General features: G+C 37.0%; 1 protein-coding gene and 1 pseudogene across 3 annotated transcripts in view; both read left to right on the forward strand.

The window, feature by feature from the left end:
* Positions 1–18,681, forward strand: part of Slc25a12 (solute carrier family 25 member 12) — a 117,727-nt gene that overhangs the window by 84,926 nt on the left and 14,120 nt on the right. For all 3 annotated transcript variants that reach the window (XM_010606989.2, XM_010606991.1, XM_033756255.1), the window contains 4 exons: positions 6,679–6,760; positions 8,804–8,962; positions 12,030–12,082; positions 12,600–12,680. In XM_010606989.2, the coding sequence (XP_010605291.2) occupies positions 6,679–6,760; positions 8,804–8,962; positions 12,030–12,082; positions 12,600–12,680 (375 nt within the window). The remainder of the gene's footprint in view (positions 1–6,678; positions 6,761–8,803; positions 8,963–12,029; positions 12,083–12,599; positions 12,681–18,681) is intronic.
* Positions 791–950, forward strand: LOC117283450 (annotated as a pseudogene).

Consider the following 18,681-nt stretch of genomic DNA (forward strand, 5'->3'; position numbering starts at 1 on the left):
TACGTCTTACATGTGCTATGCATTTTATAATGTTTTATAATATGTTGTTTAACCAAATGCAGTATGTTTTTGTTTTTTTGCGATACCAGGAATCAAACACAGGACCTTGCACTTGCTAGGTAGGCGCAGAGCCTCTGAGCTAAATCCCCGGCCCTAACCAAACTTGATATGTAGTCAAAGGTCCCCACAAAAATTCTCCTGGGACCCGAACACTAGGGTTATTCTTTCTTGCCTGTCTTTCCACTCTTACGCACTAATTCAAAAGCAGCACATTTTTAAAGGTGATAATTTTACTACGTACCTGTAGTAGATTGTGTCTTTGTTCCTAGCTCAGAGGTTGGTACTTATTTTCAAAATAATGACCAGAAACAGCAAAAAGCGGAGGAAGTTTGTCTGCTCTATTTAGTTCATACCGTTTTTTCCCCTAATAGGGGAGATTCACTTTAATTTCCCTTACCAAATACTCCAGGGTTTGTGAGTTTTGATACCTTGCATTTCACCAGAGTGAAGTAAGCTACCGTCCTTACTAGAGGAACCTCTACCTCGATGTGATACTGGAGAGTTCTGGAAATAGGGTCGCATGGAGTTTTAACTAGCTGTTGTCCTTTCACCAAATTCTGTTGCAGCTGTTGCTGTTGCAGCAGATACTGTTGAACATTGCTTCTTCAGGTAAAATCCTGAAATGCTACATGTGACCAGCTCACTGTGTACGTAAGGAATGGAGGTGTATATGTAGAAATTTATATAATATGACACATTTAAAAAATTTATTAGTAATCAAAATAATATAATTGCTTCTTGGCCTTTTGGCTAAGATCAAGTGTAGTAATCAAAATAATATAAAATGTTGTATTTTGCCTATTGCTTTGACAAAATTTAGCTTTGTTAGTATTTAGTGTTGGCACCCATGTGGGAAAATGGCCTCTGATTCACTTTAGGAAGCAATATTATATAATTTTGTTTTTTTCAGAGGTAATATAGGGTTAGCTATTAAAAGTTTTAAAGTGTGCATATATTTTTAATCCAGGAATTGTATTTCTAGGTACATGTGCTCAGTGTCTTACAGAAAAGGTATATTGCAGAATAATTATAATTGAGTCAAAGGATAAACAAACTAAAAGCCAGAGTAAGATGTTATTTATAAATAATATACTCATACTATAAACTTTTCTGTAGACATTAAAATAATGTAAATGTTCTTAAAATACAGAGAATATAATACATCATTAATTCAAAGTACTAAATTATACTGGTGTAAAATTGCATCATTAACCTGTATGTGGAATCTATATGTGTATATATACAAAAAGATAATTTATCAAAATAATAGCTATATTTTTCTCTTTATGAGTGATTATTTTGGTTGGGGTTTTTTAAATTTTTGTTTTCCAAATTTTCTGTAATGAATATACATTATAATCAAGGAAAAAAAAAGAAATTTTGTTCATCAAAATATAGCACTGAGGGTAAAAAGACAAGTTGCATAGTAAAGATATTTGCAGTACATTTTAAGTAACAGAATATGTACCTAGAATATATAATGAACTTCTAAAAATTGATACGCAAAATACAGACAATCCAATTAAAAACAGCAAAAGACAGGGCTAGGGATTTAGCTCAATGGCACTGTGCCTGCCTGACAAATGCAAGGTCCTGAGTTCGATTCCTAGTACTGGTAAAATAGCAAAAGATCTGAATAGAAAACTCACAAAAGACAATATCCAATATAAAGGGGAGAAGGGGAAGGATAAAAAAGAATATGAGAGAAAAGTTTAATATTAGAAAATGGAGAAAATACATATTAAAGCTATGAGGGTTATTTTATCCTGTCTATATTGGCAACAATTATACTAACAATGGCAAATATTCAGGAGGCGGAGGAATACACACTGTCAAATGCTGCTGCCGTTACCACTTGGAATCTCTTCCTGTATTCAGCCATGGCTAAAGAGAGACAGCCCTGCTGGTTCTTCTGGGTATAGTGCCCAATAAAAATGAGTACATCTGTGTGTTAAGCAACATACTCAAGACTGTTTGTAGTAGTATTATTTGCAACAGAAGAAAGCTGGAATCAACCTAAATACTTATCAGGAGTAGAATGCTTAACTATGTTGTGGTGTACAGATGACCTGCAGTGAGAAAATGAACATTTTGATTTGAGAAAAGTAAAGGGGGTTGCAGAGAAAAAGGATGTACACATTTTTGAAGGATGTAAGAGTTTGGAGGCTAAACAAGGTTAAAGACTAATTTTGGCCTATGAGAGAATAGGTAAACAATTTTCCTCTTTCAGTCTATTACACAATTACTTTTTCAACTGTATGGAGTTAAATGACTTAGGGTGTACCTGCTCAGGTAAATCTGTACTTTAAAAAAAAAGCTTTGAAGCCAGACTCAGACAAATATCACACATTATCCCTAATATGTGGAATCTAAAAAAAGATGACCAGAAAGTAGAAGGAAGGCTATTACTAGACAGGAAGGGAGGAGGGGAGAGCAGAGGGACTGTAAAGGCAGATAATGATTGAAATACATTATACACATTGACTTGCCACCCACAAATGTGGGGGAAGGGATGGTGGGGAAAATAATTAAGTTGTGTTACATGTACACATTAGCCAAAATGAAACCCTTTAATCCATAAAACCAGTATGCACTAATGAAAAGTGGGAAAAGAAATATATAACGATTAAAAATTTTAAACATAAATGAAATTAATAGGAAAACTAAATTCCTAACCCAATTCATTTAATGAAGCTAGTACAACCTCCATAAAGCCAGAAAAGAGCAGTAGAAAATTACAGGCTGATTTTACATATGAAATTAGGTGAAAATATCCCACCAAAAGTTTTGTTCCTTCAGGAAACTTTATCTGCAGGCCACTCACTCAAGGTAAGCTGAGTTGAGTTTTCTCAAAACATTATCAGAACAAAAGGCTGGCGTGGTGGTAAACACCTGTAATCCCAGCATTTAGGAGGCTGAGGCAGAAAGGTTGCAGACCAGCCTGAGTTTGAGGCCAGCCTGGACTGCATGGCAAGACTCTGAAAAAAATTTAAAACAGAAAGAAAAAATAAAAGAAAAAATTTAACAGGAAAAGACAAAAAGCATAACAATGATTTTTTATCTCTCGTGTACAGCATTCTTTAGTCATAGAATTTTGTCTTTCATGTGTAGTTTGCATTCTCCTGGGTCTTCTTTGAACTTTGCAAGACAGGTGGCAGAACCACTGAGCCAAATCCCCAACCCCTCTTTGAACTTTGGACTCCTGAGTACATAGAGGAAAATGTTACAGTTCATTTATTAATTTCTTTCTAACCTCCATCACCTGTGATAGTTTTACTTTAGTGGAAGTGTGTTCTCAAAATAGGAGGAAACTAGATTTATATGTATTATATTTGTTATCTACTTTATCTAAATTATTAGACTTACAAATTTATATCCTTTGATGCACTTTATTTATTTATTTATTTTTTTGGTACTGGGGATCAAACTCTGGTCCTTGTGCTTGCAAGGCAGGCGGTAGAACCTCTGAGCTAAATCCCTGGCCCTGATGCACTTGAACTCTCCTGTTATCAAGAGAAAAGTATATCTTGTTGTTTAGCATCCAGGAAAATTATGTTATTGTTATGTTTACCCACTTCTGTACTGTCAGTGCTGTGGGTTTTAGTCTTTCTTTGTAAGGGCAAGAATTTTGAATTCAAATTCAAGAATATTAAAACCATACCTATGATTTGGAGACACAAGAACTGCATTTTGCTTTCTTCCCCTAGCTTTATTTTACCATTCTAATCATACATTTAAACAATTTACCCTTTTTTCTATTCCAGTGCTCAATACAAAATTAACTCCAGATATTCTTTCTCCTCCTCCTCCCTTTCCCCTTCTCCTCTGTCTCCTCCACTACTGGGGATAGAACGATTCCTTTTCTTATATCCATTCATTATACTGTGCCATTTCAGGCCATTTTCCTGTTCATTCTCTCTGTCCCCCCATCTTTTTCTCTCAACTCTTCCTCTCTCCCTACCCTGCTACAGTTTGAACCTTGGCGCTTGCACATACAGTGGTAGGCAAGTGCATTTCCATTCCCAGCCTTGTTTTTTTTTCAGCCTTGAGTGTTGCTCAGTTACCCAGGCTGATTTCAACTTTTGATCCTCCTGCCTCAGCTTCCCATGTAGCTGAGATTATGGGCGTGTGGCATGAGACTAATCCCTTCAGTGGATTGCTACATGAAGCAGCTTGGCTTGAGTAGTTTGCTTGACTTATTAACTGTCACGGTCTTGTTTTACCTAAGTAATTCTCTTTTATATGATGAAGTTTTTTTGTTTTGTTTTTTTTTTAAGGAAAATCTCTTCAAGTGAGATCTCAACTCATTTTCTATTATACACATATGTGTGGAGTGCCAGTTAAAAATCATTAGAGTTTTTCAACTCTTGTTTCGCTTTGAAAAACACTTAATTAACTTTGTTAAATATCAACCTTCGTGATCATAATCATAACCTTAAGGGAAAGGAATGCCTTTTCCTTTGGCCCATTTGCTCATGGTAGGTGATCTTCTTAGTGCTGAATATTTTCTTTCAGCCTAAATGCTAAAAATTCAGCACACAGTCATTAATAGGGATGACAGCTATAGTAGCATTACATTTATGAATATTCATGATGTGAAATCTATAGCATTAATTACATTAATTTGCATACCTGAATACAAGTGAACCATAAGTTATATTGATACCTTAAGAAAAAAAAATCATGGAACCCATTTACTGTATATTTTCTAATAAATGTTATTTAATAGGGATGGAGGTGACATTCTGTCAAAAAGCATTTGGGTATTTATAGTTTGAGGTTTTAACTAAGAATGAAAGCATGGTATAATCCTTCAGTTTTTATAGGATTTTGTAGGGCTTATAAACATTCTTTGAAGGAGGAGAGTAGAAAGAAAAATATGTGATTGAACACAGGAAAAATCTTTTATAGGAATTAGAGAATTAGTGGTTATTTATGCTTGTTATCATGGCCTTTTTATTTTAAGAATTTTAGCATATATTTAGAGGACATAACTTATGAGGAGGCATTTTTTCATCTAAACTTGTGATTGAGAGAAATAGAATGGATCAATTTCTCTCTGCTTCTCTGTCATCTCTGTGTTTCTCTCTGTCTCTCTGTCTCCCTACCTTTCACTCCCTCCCTCCCTCCTTCCCAAGACCTTAACACTGAGCCACAGCCCTGCCACTGCACGTGCCCTCTCCCCGCTTTGAGACAGGGTCTTGTTAAGTCACCAAGTTGCCCAGGCTGGGCTTGAACCTGTGATCCTGCAGCCTCAGCTTCACAGAGTGCAGGGAATACAGGCTGCACTACTTGTGCTTGGCTAAATACAGCCCTTATAAGGTCACTGATCTTATCACGAGAGTTGTACTCACATAATTTACCACCCCCCAAGGATTCCATCCCCAAATACTATGACATGGAGTGGTTAGAGATTTTAACAAGTGAAGTTTGAGGGAACACAAGCATTCAGTTCATAGCAATGCTATAAGTTGAATTTCTTCAAAATTTGTGATGTTAAATATCATCATTACCTTGAAGTAACAGTTTGTGTTTATGTTTTCACTTGTTGTCTTTGAAGCAAAGTAGTATCTGAATTTACTGGTGAGAGCCTCTCAAAGAGTTCAGTCAACACTTGAAAACTCACTGACATATACTAAAGTAATACAAAAATTGTTTGCATTAATAAAAATAATTTCAAAATACTTTAGTTTCTCTTAATAAATTCTGTTTTCTATGTTTCAAATCATGTTATTTTGAACTTACATTTACTACTTATGTTTATAAAAACATAATTAATACAGGGAAGAGAATCTAAACTTTTTGTTATGCTTTTAAATTTTATTGTTTTGGTTATTCTGGGACTTGAACTCAGGGACTTCAGCACACTGCAAGTGATCTACCATTGAGCTACATCCTCAGCCTCTCAGGAGTCTTTAAAAACCTTATTTCCAGTGAATATTTTTCAGGTTTTTCTTTATGGTAATTATTCATTTGTTTCAAACTTTGGATGAGTGTAGCTAATATTTCATAATAAAAATATTGAAGACTAAGACTGATATGTAAATGTAGACAAATTATCTCAAGCCCTTTATGCTGTGGGATACCTATGAAATAACACTGAACCACAGTAGTATTTTTTCCTTTATTTTTTCATAGGTTTTATTAGAACTATATGACTAGGATAGCAGTCATTTAAGATTCTGAATTATGATCAATATTCTGTAATTTAGGACTTAAGATAATTTTTATACATTTTTCAAAAGATTTTTAAATTTTAAGTTAGTTAAAGAAGGGGAAAATGTATACCTGAAAGACTCACTTCTGGAGAATAATAGAGTATTCCCTAATAGTAGCCAGTAAATAAAGCATTAATAGGCTTGTGAAAAACAAGAAGAAAAAATTGTTTATTTTGCTGGATATAGCTGAAAATGCTAATAATAGGGGTATTTACTTTGCAAAAACATTGCTTTCATTTTTCAATATCCTCTCCCTTCTTTCAGAAGAGAAGATTTTACATCATTAAAATATCATTTTTAGATTTTGTTTTTTCTTATATTGAAATAGCCAAATTGTGAACTTTTCCAAGTACTTTGTGGTTTCCTCAAATGTTCTTATGTATTTTCTTTTTCCTTGCAGCAATCTCATGGGTTAGGCAGACCCATCTGGCTCCAGATCGCAGAGTCGGCTTACAGATTCACTCTGGGCTCCATAGCTGGAGGTGAGCGACAGTTTCTCCGCCTTTTCAGACTGTGTTGGTGTAATGTTATCTTGCTAGACCTGGGGCAGATCAGCAGGGGTACTGTGTATAGTTCCTGGGGGTTTTGACGGAGAGAGGGGCCCTTTCTGCAGCACTCTTGATTTTTACCTGTGATCAGAGGACTTGTCATAGCATGGCTGTGGCCCTCTGGCTCCAGTCTGTCTTCAGGATAAAACCTTTGTAATGATGTCGAAGTCTGGGGTGTAGCACTGTGCTCACCTTAATTATACTTGTTAAGGCCCACATGGAAACATGGAGAAGATTGAGTTCAGGGGTCAGGCACAGAGGCTCAGGGAAAATCAAGATATGGGATAAGAAATTGCACAGCCTCATGTTTGGCTTTTTGGTTTTTTTTTTTTTCACCCTTTTTCATTCATTTCAAAATATCTAGATTTGGAGCTGGGGATTTAGCTCAGCAGTTTGGTGGCCTGTCTTGCAAGCGCAAGGACCCAAGTTCAATCCCCAGTACCAAAAAAAAAAAATCTAGATTTTTAATTTACTTGCTGAACCCTGTTCCACTCCCTGCTCTCAGCAGAAATTTGAGGAACTGTTTTTGCTTAAGTACTCTCCAAAGGAAATGTTTAGAATCAGAAGTTGGTTTATTGAAAAGAACCTATATAGGGCCAGGGATTTAGCTCAGTGGTTCCACTGCCTGCCTTACAAGCACAAGGTCCTGAGTTCAATCCCCGGTACAAAAAAAAGAAAAGAACCTGTAGCAGGTGCGATTAAAATGCCTATGAGTTTTTCAAAATAAACCTGAATTGATGAGACTAGTATTTCTTTCTTTTTTTCCTTCATTATCAGTTTTGGAAGCTGTGAAGCATGTTTGGATTTTCAGTGGTCAAAAAACATAATACTGGCCTGGGGATTTAGCTCAGTGGTGCCACCACCTGCCTCCCAAGCGCAAGGTCCCCAGTTTGATCCCCAGTACCAAGTGGGGGAATACACACACACACACACACACACACACACACACACATATGATACACACACACACGATACTCTAGTTCATACAATAAGTATATCTATCCCTGAGAAATTCTAAAACATGGCCTAAGCCAGGTGTGGTGGTTTATATCTGTAATCCCAGCACTTGGGAGGCTGAGGCAGAAGGATCGCCACAAATTTTAAGGCCAGCCTGAACAATCTTGTGAGTTGAAGGCCAGCCTGAGCTACATAACAGAATCCTGTCTCAAAAAACAAAAATCAGTCAGTCAGTCAAACATGGCCTTAAAATTTTTTTAAAAAATATGGTGTGTGTTTAAATGTTTTTTGTTTTATTTGTCTGTTTGTTTTGGTACTGGAGATCGAACTCAGGACCTTGTGCTTGCGAGGCAGGCAGCGGCACCACTGAGCTAAATCCCCGGTCCCTTAAAATTTTTTTTTAAATGGCCTTATTGAAAAAAATTCTAGCTGGGGATTTAGCTCAGTGGTTCCACCACCTGCCTCGCAAGTGCAAGGTCCCGAGTTCAATCCCTGGTACCAAAAAAAAAAAAAATTCTATATGTAGGGATAGGATCAAATGGAACTTTGTTTCTAACATGATGGTTGTAACTAAGATTAATTTACCAAAGTGCTTCAGTAACTAAAATTTAAAATTACAGCCACTTAGCTAACATATATAGCCATTTGCTAGTTACTAAGGAGTACCTGGTGTAATAAATTAGGCATTAATGGAATGTATAAAGGAATGTTATAGTGTAATGTTGTCATTATAGGAAATTGAGTATTGATTATATAATGTTGGTGATGATCCAATCTTTAAATTATCAACCTAAGGTATAAAAGAACATTGTTCATAGTTGTTCTTTGAAGCAGCTTTATTTATGGGTTCCAGGGGTTTCATCTTTTGGCTGTGTATGGAGAAGGCAAAATCCTAGCCCTGTTGTGTGAGAGTAGATATTGTGTCTTGTAAATTTCACCCTTTAAGATGAGATTTATTATCCTGTGGACTCTCCACTTAATTATGTTTATTTGAAAGACTAAAAATTGTTCTCTTTGTAGCTGTGGGAGCCACTGCAGTGTATCCTATAGATCTGGTGAAGACCCGGATGCAAAACCAGCGTGGCACTGGCTCTGTGGTCGGGGAGCTGATGTACAAAAATAGCTTTGACTGTTTCAAGAAAGTCTTGCGTTACGAGGGCTTCTTTGGACTCTACCGGGGTGAGTAAGCAAATCTCAGCCGCTAAAGTTAATGATTTTATCTCACTAGCAGCAAATTGTAACTTGCTCATTGTGCGAACCAATATGTAGCCTGCCTGGCCAGACTAGGGCTACTTCTCTATTTTCTCTTTGCTTATTTTCCTTTTTTACATTTAGGTGATTAGCAATGGTACTCTGCAAACAGGTTCTTCTTTTCTTCTTCCTGTCATTTGCATTTCTTGGAATCCAAATCCAGTGTTTGTCCCAACCATGAATCTGTGTCAGCACGCTCTTAAAACTGAAGCACATGCCTGCAGGTGGAGTACAAGGATGAGAGCTAGGAAATAGAGAGCTTTTCTGAAAGAATTAGAGAGGAGCAGCACACCTCTTATCTTTGAAATAGAAGCCAGGCAGCTACTTAAAGGTGAATTTACCTTCTCAACACTTGTTTAGGCTGAAAGAACTATGCAATATTTTTGTCCCTTCTAAGAAGACTGTTTATGAATTTTTTCAAGTGAGTCACCTGAAGTTTAAAACAAAATAAAAGAAACCCCTTTGGCTCCATCTCATTGCTTTCCTCCCCTCCGCTCAGAGGCACGCAAAGCAGAGAAAACTTTCTTTTGCAGAGGTTGTTGCCGCCTACCTTATACTGAGGCTGCAGTTTCACGCAGTGTTCTCCCCAGCCCCCATGGGCTTTGTAGGAACTTGTTCTCTTAGAAAGCGAGTAACTTTCATGTACAGGTCTTCACATTAGAATTTAGGGTTCCTTTGCGGAGGAGATTAATTTTTTAATCCCTTTGGGCGCCACTTGGAATTCTTTGAAAATACTCAACATGCTCAAGACCAGGGCATTTATGTAATTTACTGTACTTATTTGTTTGCCCACAGAGGCTCATTAATCCCTAGCTTGTTTCTGAACTCTGTTAAACTGTTTGGTGTAGAACCTCTTCTTAGGAAAGAAAGGCTGAGCCAAAACAAAGCTTTATCCTCATGGTCAGGAGAAAAAACACCATAGTGAGCATTATGTTCAGGTATTCAAGTAAGGCGACTCCGATACACTTGTATGTGAAGGAGAGGATCATGAGGGCAGTCATTTTCCTTATATAGAATAAGAAATTCATTTTGAAATCAAACTAGGCTCAAACACCCTGCTCTGAGAGTTCTGCTCTGAGAGTTCATTAATTTTGCTTGAATATTCAGAACTCTACCCTCTTTAAATTCCATTTTACAGCATATACTCCAAGGGAAGGGATGTGCATTGTCCTGAGTACTGAGCTGCTCCTGTAAAGGTGTATTTTAAACTGATTAAGCCTGGCATATCTAGATTTTATTTAGTGGAGGGTTTAGGGTTGAGTGGCACTATTTTGCTTTTTTTTTTTTCTTTGACACCTCTAATATTTCCTCTTTTTTTTGGCACCGGGGATCAAACCTGGATCCTTGTGCTTGCAAGGCAGGCGGCAGAACCACTGAGCTAAATCCCCAGCCCATCTAATATTTCCTTGTACAGATCTGTGATTTGGCTCAGTGGTTCTGCCACTTGCCTCACAAGCTCAAAGGCCTGAGTTTGATCCCCAGTTCAAAAATAAAACATATTTAATAAAACATAATAAAACATATTTCCTTGTGACATTTCTTCTTCTTGATATACTTTTTAAATTACAAAGAGAATGTCTTCTCTTAGAAGAAACTTAGATGTATAATACATAGTTTAGTATTCTCAATGGATAAAACTAAATAATACATAGTTTAGTCTTTTTTTTTTTTTTTAACTGGGAATTGAACTCAGGACCTTATACTTGCCAAGCAGGTATGGTGCCACTGAGCTAAATCCTTGGCCCCTAGTTAAGTCATAATGGATAGATGTTTATGGGATATTTCATTTAGGAGAAATATCATGTTAATTAAATGGGTGTAGTATAGCAAGTGGAGGGAGGGGATTTTGGCTTTATTCAGGATGTGAGCTGATAAAATCAGTCCTTTCAATGAGAGATTTTTGTATTAGGGAGGAGATGGTAGGAGTCCTATATGTGAGTACTGTGATTATTGAGATTGTCATATATTGCTTAGAACTAGTGCATTATTCTGTCAGATGACTGACAAAATTGTTGACAGATAAGCTAAATTTCTTTGTAGGCAACAATGATAAAATGACACAAATCATTACTTTATTAAAATCCTTGAGCTTTAGTGAAGCAAGTTGTAAAACAAATACACATGCTGACATGGTTGTATGGGAGTTGGATTAAAAATAGTAGGGCCTGACTATCATGAGGGTTAGGAAGTTAAGACTGCCATCTGCTGATTTATTCTTTAAAATCAGTCTGCTACCCATGAAGGTGCTTGTGGGTTTGTGTTTGTCACTGATAATTCAGTTTGACTGACAGTAGCCCATGTGCATGATTACTGGCTGGCTCTCAACTCATGGAAATCACTCAGCAGCCTCCTCAAAGTGGGCTTAACATCAGCAGCAAGCAAGTATTCAAGCACATACATAGTTCCCCTTGGCTGGATGATTTAAAGGGTATAGGATGTTTATTGTTAGCATCTTTTTTAAAAAGTATGCAAAAAAGTGTATGCTAACAATTTGTATAAGCTGTGTGCATTAGAAAGCTGAGCTAAGTGAATATGTGTGTCTACAGATGTTGAATTGTTTATATATATATTTTTTCTTTCTCAATTTGTAGTCAGCCTGGAAATTTAACTTCCTAAGAATGGTGGTTTCTTTTGAAGGGATTCTGTTTTAATGTCTTAAGCTTGACATGTATTTGTAAATAAAAAGACAATAGGCATATGTTTTTGCCTATAGAAGATACTCAGTTTTTTTCTTTTCTTTTTTTCTTTGCTTTTTGCAGTTGTGGTTTCCTTTTAAATAAATGATTACTGAATGCTGGTTTTCTCTGGAGAGGATTTAGAATTGATATTCTATATTAAGCAACTGTATGCTGTTCGTATAGTCAGTTTCCCCCATTTTAATGAAAATCCAGGAATGTTTGATGGGTAAATAATATGAGGAAAATATTTCCTTGTGGGACTTGTGTGTTTGTATCTAGTACATCTATTTTGCTAATGATTTTCTCTCTTTATCTAGGTCTAATACCACAGCTCATTGGGGTTGCTCCTGAAAAGGCCATTAAACTGACTGTAAGTTTCTTCCTTACTGAATATATGTCATTTATTTAGATAAAGCCAAAAGTTAAAATTGATACTGCTGAGACTGGGCATACCACAAAGCACTTGTAAAACTTTTTCTTTCTTGCTTCCCTCCCTTCTCTTCCTTTCAGCTGTTTCCCTTCTCTTCTCTTCCTTTCTCCTCTCTCTTTTTCCTCCCTCCCTGTTGACCTGTTGAACCCATGGCCCTTACACGTGCTAGGCAAGTGCTCTACCACCGAGCTACATTCCCTGTCTGTTTTACTTTTTATTTTGAGAGAAGGTTTCACTAAGTCTGGTGTTGATCTTATGATCCCCCTGTCTCAGCCTCTTGCGTAGCTAGGATTAGAGGTGTGTGCCATCATGCCCAGCCAGAAACTTTACATTTGTGTGCAAACCTTGGCTAATTTTTATCATGAGACACATATTTTGCTGACTTCAAAAAGCAGCCATGTACCAGGAGAGGAAATGGTTGGGAATTCTGGTTAACTGATGCTGTCTTTCTAATTAGGTTAATGATTTTGTCCGAGATAAATTTATCAAAAGAGATGGCTCCATTCCACTTCCAGCAGAGATTCTTGCTGGAGGTTGTGTAAGTATTAATCCGATATATTTCTTGTAAAAAATTATGTTCCTCTCTTTGCACTTTAGGTATGATATCAGAGTAGCATTTCCCTTGGGCTCAAGCAATCAAAGCAAGTCCTTACGTATGGAATGACTTACAAATGTCATTGTATAATATAGCTGGTTTTGAGGACAAAAAAAAAGAGAGAGAGAGATTTTATTTTCACCAACTCTTTAGAAGCTTCTGAAGCATTACTTTCCAGGTTTATAAATCCTAATTCTTAATCTTCTTAAGCATCACAGGAAATATAGTAGTGGGTGAGATGATTGATTAATTGGGCCCTTATACTTTGGACACAGGACTAGTACAATGTTCCTTCTTTAGGAACTGAAGGGTGCAGCAAACAGCTGTAACTGTATCATGACTGTTGATAAAAATTCCAAAGCCAAGATTCAGAGTATATCTATTTAGAGCACAAATGCTTCTGTCTGTAAACTGAAAATATAACATTGAATTTAGACCAATTACAACACATAAGTTTGCTGCTTAACTAGTTTTGTTTGTGGTATTGTTTTACATGTGATTTGCTTGAGATTTGTTTAGTCGGTTTTGTTCCTAAAAATGTTAATAACTTTTAATTGCATTGGTTGGTAGTTTTGGCTAAAACCTGAGTCGCTTATGGAGCCTAAGGTGATGAGGTCAGTGACCTTAGAAGTTTTAATTCAAAGAAGATGCCCCGGGGTCAGAGAGACTGGTTCCTCCAAGTTCTGCTTGATGCAGTTTGTCACTGGGGCACGTACCTAAGTTTGCACTTTCTGCAACCAGAGTTCTTACAGAAATGGTGGACTGGTGTGCGGGTGCTAACATACACATGTCTGAACATGTGTGCGTGTGTCTGTGTGCGTGCATTTTCAGGGAGGAAGCCTCTCTGGCTGAATTTCTTTTTTCATGAAGGATAAACAATGGACAAGAATAAGCCCCTTGCTTAGGTGAGATAAAAGTGCTATAGTTCTCATCTAATGAAAGCACCTTTGCAAATCATAAATATTTTTCTCAGTGGTTAGAACCTCCATTTACTTAAAAGGCTTCACAGTTCATTTTTACCACAGCACATGCCCGTATTTGCCAGAAACCTCCCAAGTGATGCTCGTTCTATTCCAGATAGCTGATGATTTCAGTTCTCATTTTCAATATCTGGAGGATTTTGGTCATGTCTGACATGTGACCTACACGGTGCGGCCATAGTCAGGTGTTTAGTTCCTTTGTTCTTCCTAGCTATGGACCGTGTTTACAGATTTGAACTTTGAGAATTTCTGTTGAAGTCTAGAATGCCTTGAGGGCTGTGCTGACCCTAAGTCTCTTCCTTAATCATGACTCATTTCTGGAAGCTTTGATCGATTGTCCAGCTGGCAATGGACAGCATGAGAAATAGGTTGGACTCTGGGCAGAATGATTAGGTTGTCTGCAGTTCTTCACCTTGAACATCTTTCTGCTTCCCACTCCATTTAGAAAGGGAAGAAAATGTGTGATTATGGAGTTTCTTCTGACTAATTCATTCATTCCACGATGTAAATGATAATTAAAGCATAATCCACTAATTTTCCCAAAAGTTGATAATTTCAACAGACAAAAAGGATGAGTCTCTATCTATTGACAGGATATCCTGACATTGTGAGATGCACGGCATTCTCTTTCTTGAATGATATCATTTAAAGCCTGAAAGAGTTGTTGGCCCCAGGCTGATCCTGAGAGTTTCCCTACCAAGGTGGTGCTGATGTGCAATGCACAGAGCTGCTGGGGTGCTTACTGCCTGCTGTCAGTGCCACCAGCGAGAATGCTGCTATGATTCAAAACTTACCCAATTAGAAAGCTCTCCCTGGTATTGGGTCATTAGGATGGAATGACTCAAACTGAGTTAGAGACTTTTCTCAGCAGAAAGATTCACCAAGACCTAGGTTTTGACTTTCTTATAAGTAGATGGAAGGGAAATCGTGTTGCCATGAAAATGACTCTCCTGCCTTTTAGGAAAAATGATGTGTATTGACTGGATCATGCACTGACTGACAAGTGAAAATCTCTGGTCGCTTTGTGTTACATATTTTTCATTGTTGTTTGTTTTTCTTTATGATCTCTCTCTCTTCTTCCTTTCTTTTCCTTCATCCTTCCTTCTTCAGGATTGAACCCAAGGCCTCACTCATACTAAGCATACACTTTACTACGGAGTTACGTCCTCCAGCCCCATGATCAGTTTTTAAAGATATGTGATATTTGATAACATGCCAAGGAATATGCTAAAAAGTAATAATAAAGGGGGCGTGCATACACTTACCACCCTAGTCAACTAAAATATTGTCATTGACACTGATTTTCGTTTTTAATATAGTTCTAATCTGCTAGATTGTTAATGTGCAGTAGGGACTTTTCCTAGTGGACTAAACATTTTATGGGGATTATCTTATTATTATTTCTAACTAGCTTTTATTAAAACATCAGTAAGATACAGCAGTAAATGCCAAAGTTGAAATTCAAACTACTTCATTCTCATAATCCATATTCTTTCACATTTGGTTTGTCTGTTCATTCATTCACTTATAATTTCATTTATTCATTGAATGCATGCTGTGTTTCAGACATTTTTTTATTTTTTTTAATTTAATTTTATTTTTGGTACTGGGGATCTAACTCAGGTCCTTGTGCTTGTGAGGCAGGCGCCGGAACCACTGAGCTAAATCTCGGCTAGATATTTAAAATAACATGTTTTGTTGTTTTGGTGATGATATTGAGAATTGAACCCAGGGCTCTGTGCAAGCTAAGTGTGTCCTCTACCACTGAGCTATACCCACAGCCTTAAAATAAAACAAAATCCCCAAACCCCAGTTTTATTGGTGTGTAATTAATATACAGTTCCCCCATTTAATATGCACACACAATTTAGTGGTTTTAGTATAATTCAAAGAGTTGTGCACCTATCACCACAATTGATTTTTGAACATTTTCATTACCACAAAAAGAACTTGGTTCTTTTTAGCTGTTACCTTTCAATCTTTCTACATTACCTCTAAGTGCTGGGCTACTATACCTTCTGTTTATAGATTCACCAATTCTGAGTATTTTAAATGAATGATATGTAGTCTTTTGTGTTGGCTTGTTTCATTCACTTAGCATGTTTTCAGTTTCCCCGTGATGTAGCTTGTATTAGTATTTTTTTTTTTTTGCTTAACTTATGGATTTTGTTTATCCATTTATCCATTTTTTTGGTTGCTGGATATTTAAGTTATTCCCAATTTTTGACTATTGCAAATAATGCTGTTATGAAAGTTGGCATATAAAGTTTTTCATGGACACACATTTTCATTTGAGTATTAATGGAGTGGTTGGTGTGTTATATGGCAATAGTGTATTAACCCCGGGATTGATTGATTGATTGATTGGTACTAGGAATTGAACCCAAGGCTTTTGCACTGGGCTATGTCCCTGGGTCTTTTTAGAGATAAATTCTCACCAAGCTTACAATTAGATTTTAAGAAACTGCCAGATTATTTTCCAAAATGATTATAGCAGTGTTTGCTAAAAGTTGTTATTGTTTGTTTTTTCGTTATAGCTACCATCCAGGGCATGAAGTATGATATCTTGTTGGGGTCTAATGCCTGACAACATGGCCCACCCTCTCATGTTCACATCGGCCATTGTACATGTTCTTTGGCATAACATCTGTTCAGAATCTTTGCCCATTTATGAAGTGGGTTGTCTTTTACTACTGAGTTGTAAGGTATTCTTTATATATTCTAGATCTATGTCCCCTGTCAAATATGTTATTTGCAGATATTTTTCACTTACTTGATGGCATCTTTTGATGAACTGGACTTTAATTTTAATGAACCATTGGTCTATTTTTTTCTTTCATTGCTTGTGTTTTTGGTATCCTATCTAAGAAGTCATTGCTTAATGCAAGATAAGAGAATTATGCCTCTTTTAAGAGTTTTATTAATATACCAGTTTGTGTGTGTGTGTGTGTGGATACTGGGAATCAAACTCAGGACCTTGTGCTTGCAAGGCAGGTGTGGTGCCGCTGAGCTAAATCCCCAGCCCTAGCACCAGTTTTTAACCTTGTTTGTTTAGTTTTTTTTTTTTTTTTTAGACCTTGGTTTTTGAGGGCTTTTTGGGATTTTTTTTGTTTGTTTTTTTGCTTTGAGCAGAGTGTGTGTGTGTGTGTGTGGATACTGGGAATCAAACTCAGGACCTTGTGCTTGCAAGGCAGGTGTGGTGCCGCTGAGCTAAATCCCCAGCCCTAGCACCAGTTTTTAACCTTGTTTGTTTAGTTTTTTTTTTTTTTTTTAGACCTTGGTTTTTGAGGGCTTTTTGGGATTTTTTTTGTTTGTTTTTTTGCTTTGAGCAGAGATATCATCAAAAGATAAAAGATACCATTTTTCATTGCTAGTATTTTGGTGTGTTCCCTTCTAATGTTTTCATATACTATATATGCATACATGCTCTTATGCAACACATGTGCATGAACGCATTTGTGTGCCTTTCCATAGAAATTTTGTTGACTTTGGCTTCATGATTAGAAATGAAAGCAGCTCTCACTTAGAGAAGAGAAGAACTAATGGGCAACTTGTAACACCCAGCTGAACTGAAGTCAATGTGTTCTGGGTATGAAAGATCCACCAGAGGACTGTTGCCAGTATCTATAAAAAGAGAACTGGAAGGAATATCATGGGCTGTTGATTTTCTATAAGCTTGCTGCGACTGGTTTGTGAACTTGGCTGTTCTAGTGGAGGAGGAGCTGGGCCCTCACTGTTGCTGGGAATGGCTGCTGTTCTCATCAGGGGAGCTGTCTCGTCAGTGGAGCATTATTACTTCTTGGCTGCAGTAGAGGTCCCTCAGCCTGGTGGCACAGATCCTTCATCCCATCAGTGTAGTTTTTCTGGCTCCACCTCTGGCTTTTGGACCTTCCGGGTGCAGATCTTTGATACGGACAAGCACGAGATACTGCCGTGGACTCCAAGCCAATGGCTGGACTCATGGGGGACACTGCCTTGGACTCTGGGCCTTTAGCTGGACTTGTGTGGGACATTGCTGTGGGATCCAGGCCCTTGGCTGGATTCTTTGGGCCTTAGTATGCAGTTAATCTCTTGTACTCCTCTGCATTTGACTTTGGGTAAACATCATAAAATAATCCTATATAGCTCAGTGGTTCCACCACCTGCCTTGCAAGCACAAGGTCCCAAGTTCGATTCCCGGTACAAAAACAACAAAAAAAACCCTAAAATAATCCTATAAATTATGTGTCTTGTATTAAATGTATTCCTTTGCCAAAACTCTGACTACAACAAGGAGTCACAGTGGAACATCCCACCTTAGAAATAGAATACAACCTTTGGGAATAGGAATGTAAATAGATCACCACTCAAGATAAGATAAAGAACGTTTCAGTCCAGAAAATTCACTTATGCCTTTTCTCAGTCCTTTCTTCAGTCTGTTCTCTGGGAAGTTACAGTTCTAATTCCTGTCATAAATTTTGTTTCATTACATTAAGTATCCAAATGGAATATCCAAAGTATATTCTATGTCTTCTTTTGCTGAACGTGTTTGCAGAGATTCATCCTTTTGTTGTATAGGGAGTCAGCTTTTTGTTCCTCAGTTTTGCTGAGTATTGTTCCATTGTGTAAATCTACCACAATTTGTTCATCCATTCTCCTGCTGGTGGACATTTCGTTGTTTCCAGATTTTGTCTATTATTAATGAGGTTGCTGTAGACATTCTTGTATAAATCTTTTTGTCAACATTTTTATTTTTCTTGGATGAGCAAGAGTAGAGGATAGATGTTTTCAACTTAAAATAAACTGCTGAAAAAAACTACCAACTTTTACAATAGAATAGGCTATTTTACAAATATTCCAGTTTTTTCACATCCTCACTGATGTTGAAGTTCTTGTTGTTTTGAAATTAGGTATTTAGTGAGTGTGAAAGGCTATTTTTGTTTTGTTTTGTTTGGTTTGGTACTGGGGATTGAATTTAGTACTTT

The sequence above is a fragment of the Fukomys damarensis genome, unplaced genomic scaffold (genome assembly GCF_012274545.1).
Source record: "Fukomys damarensis isolate Sample0158 unplaced genomic scaffold, DMR_v1.0_HiC HiC_scaffold_26, whole genome shotgun sequence".
NCBI classification, from domain to species: domain Eukaryota; kingdom Metazoa; phylum Chordata; class Mammalia; order Rodentia; family Bathyergidae; genus Fukomys; species Fukomys damarensis.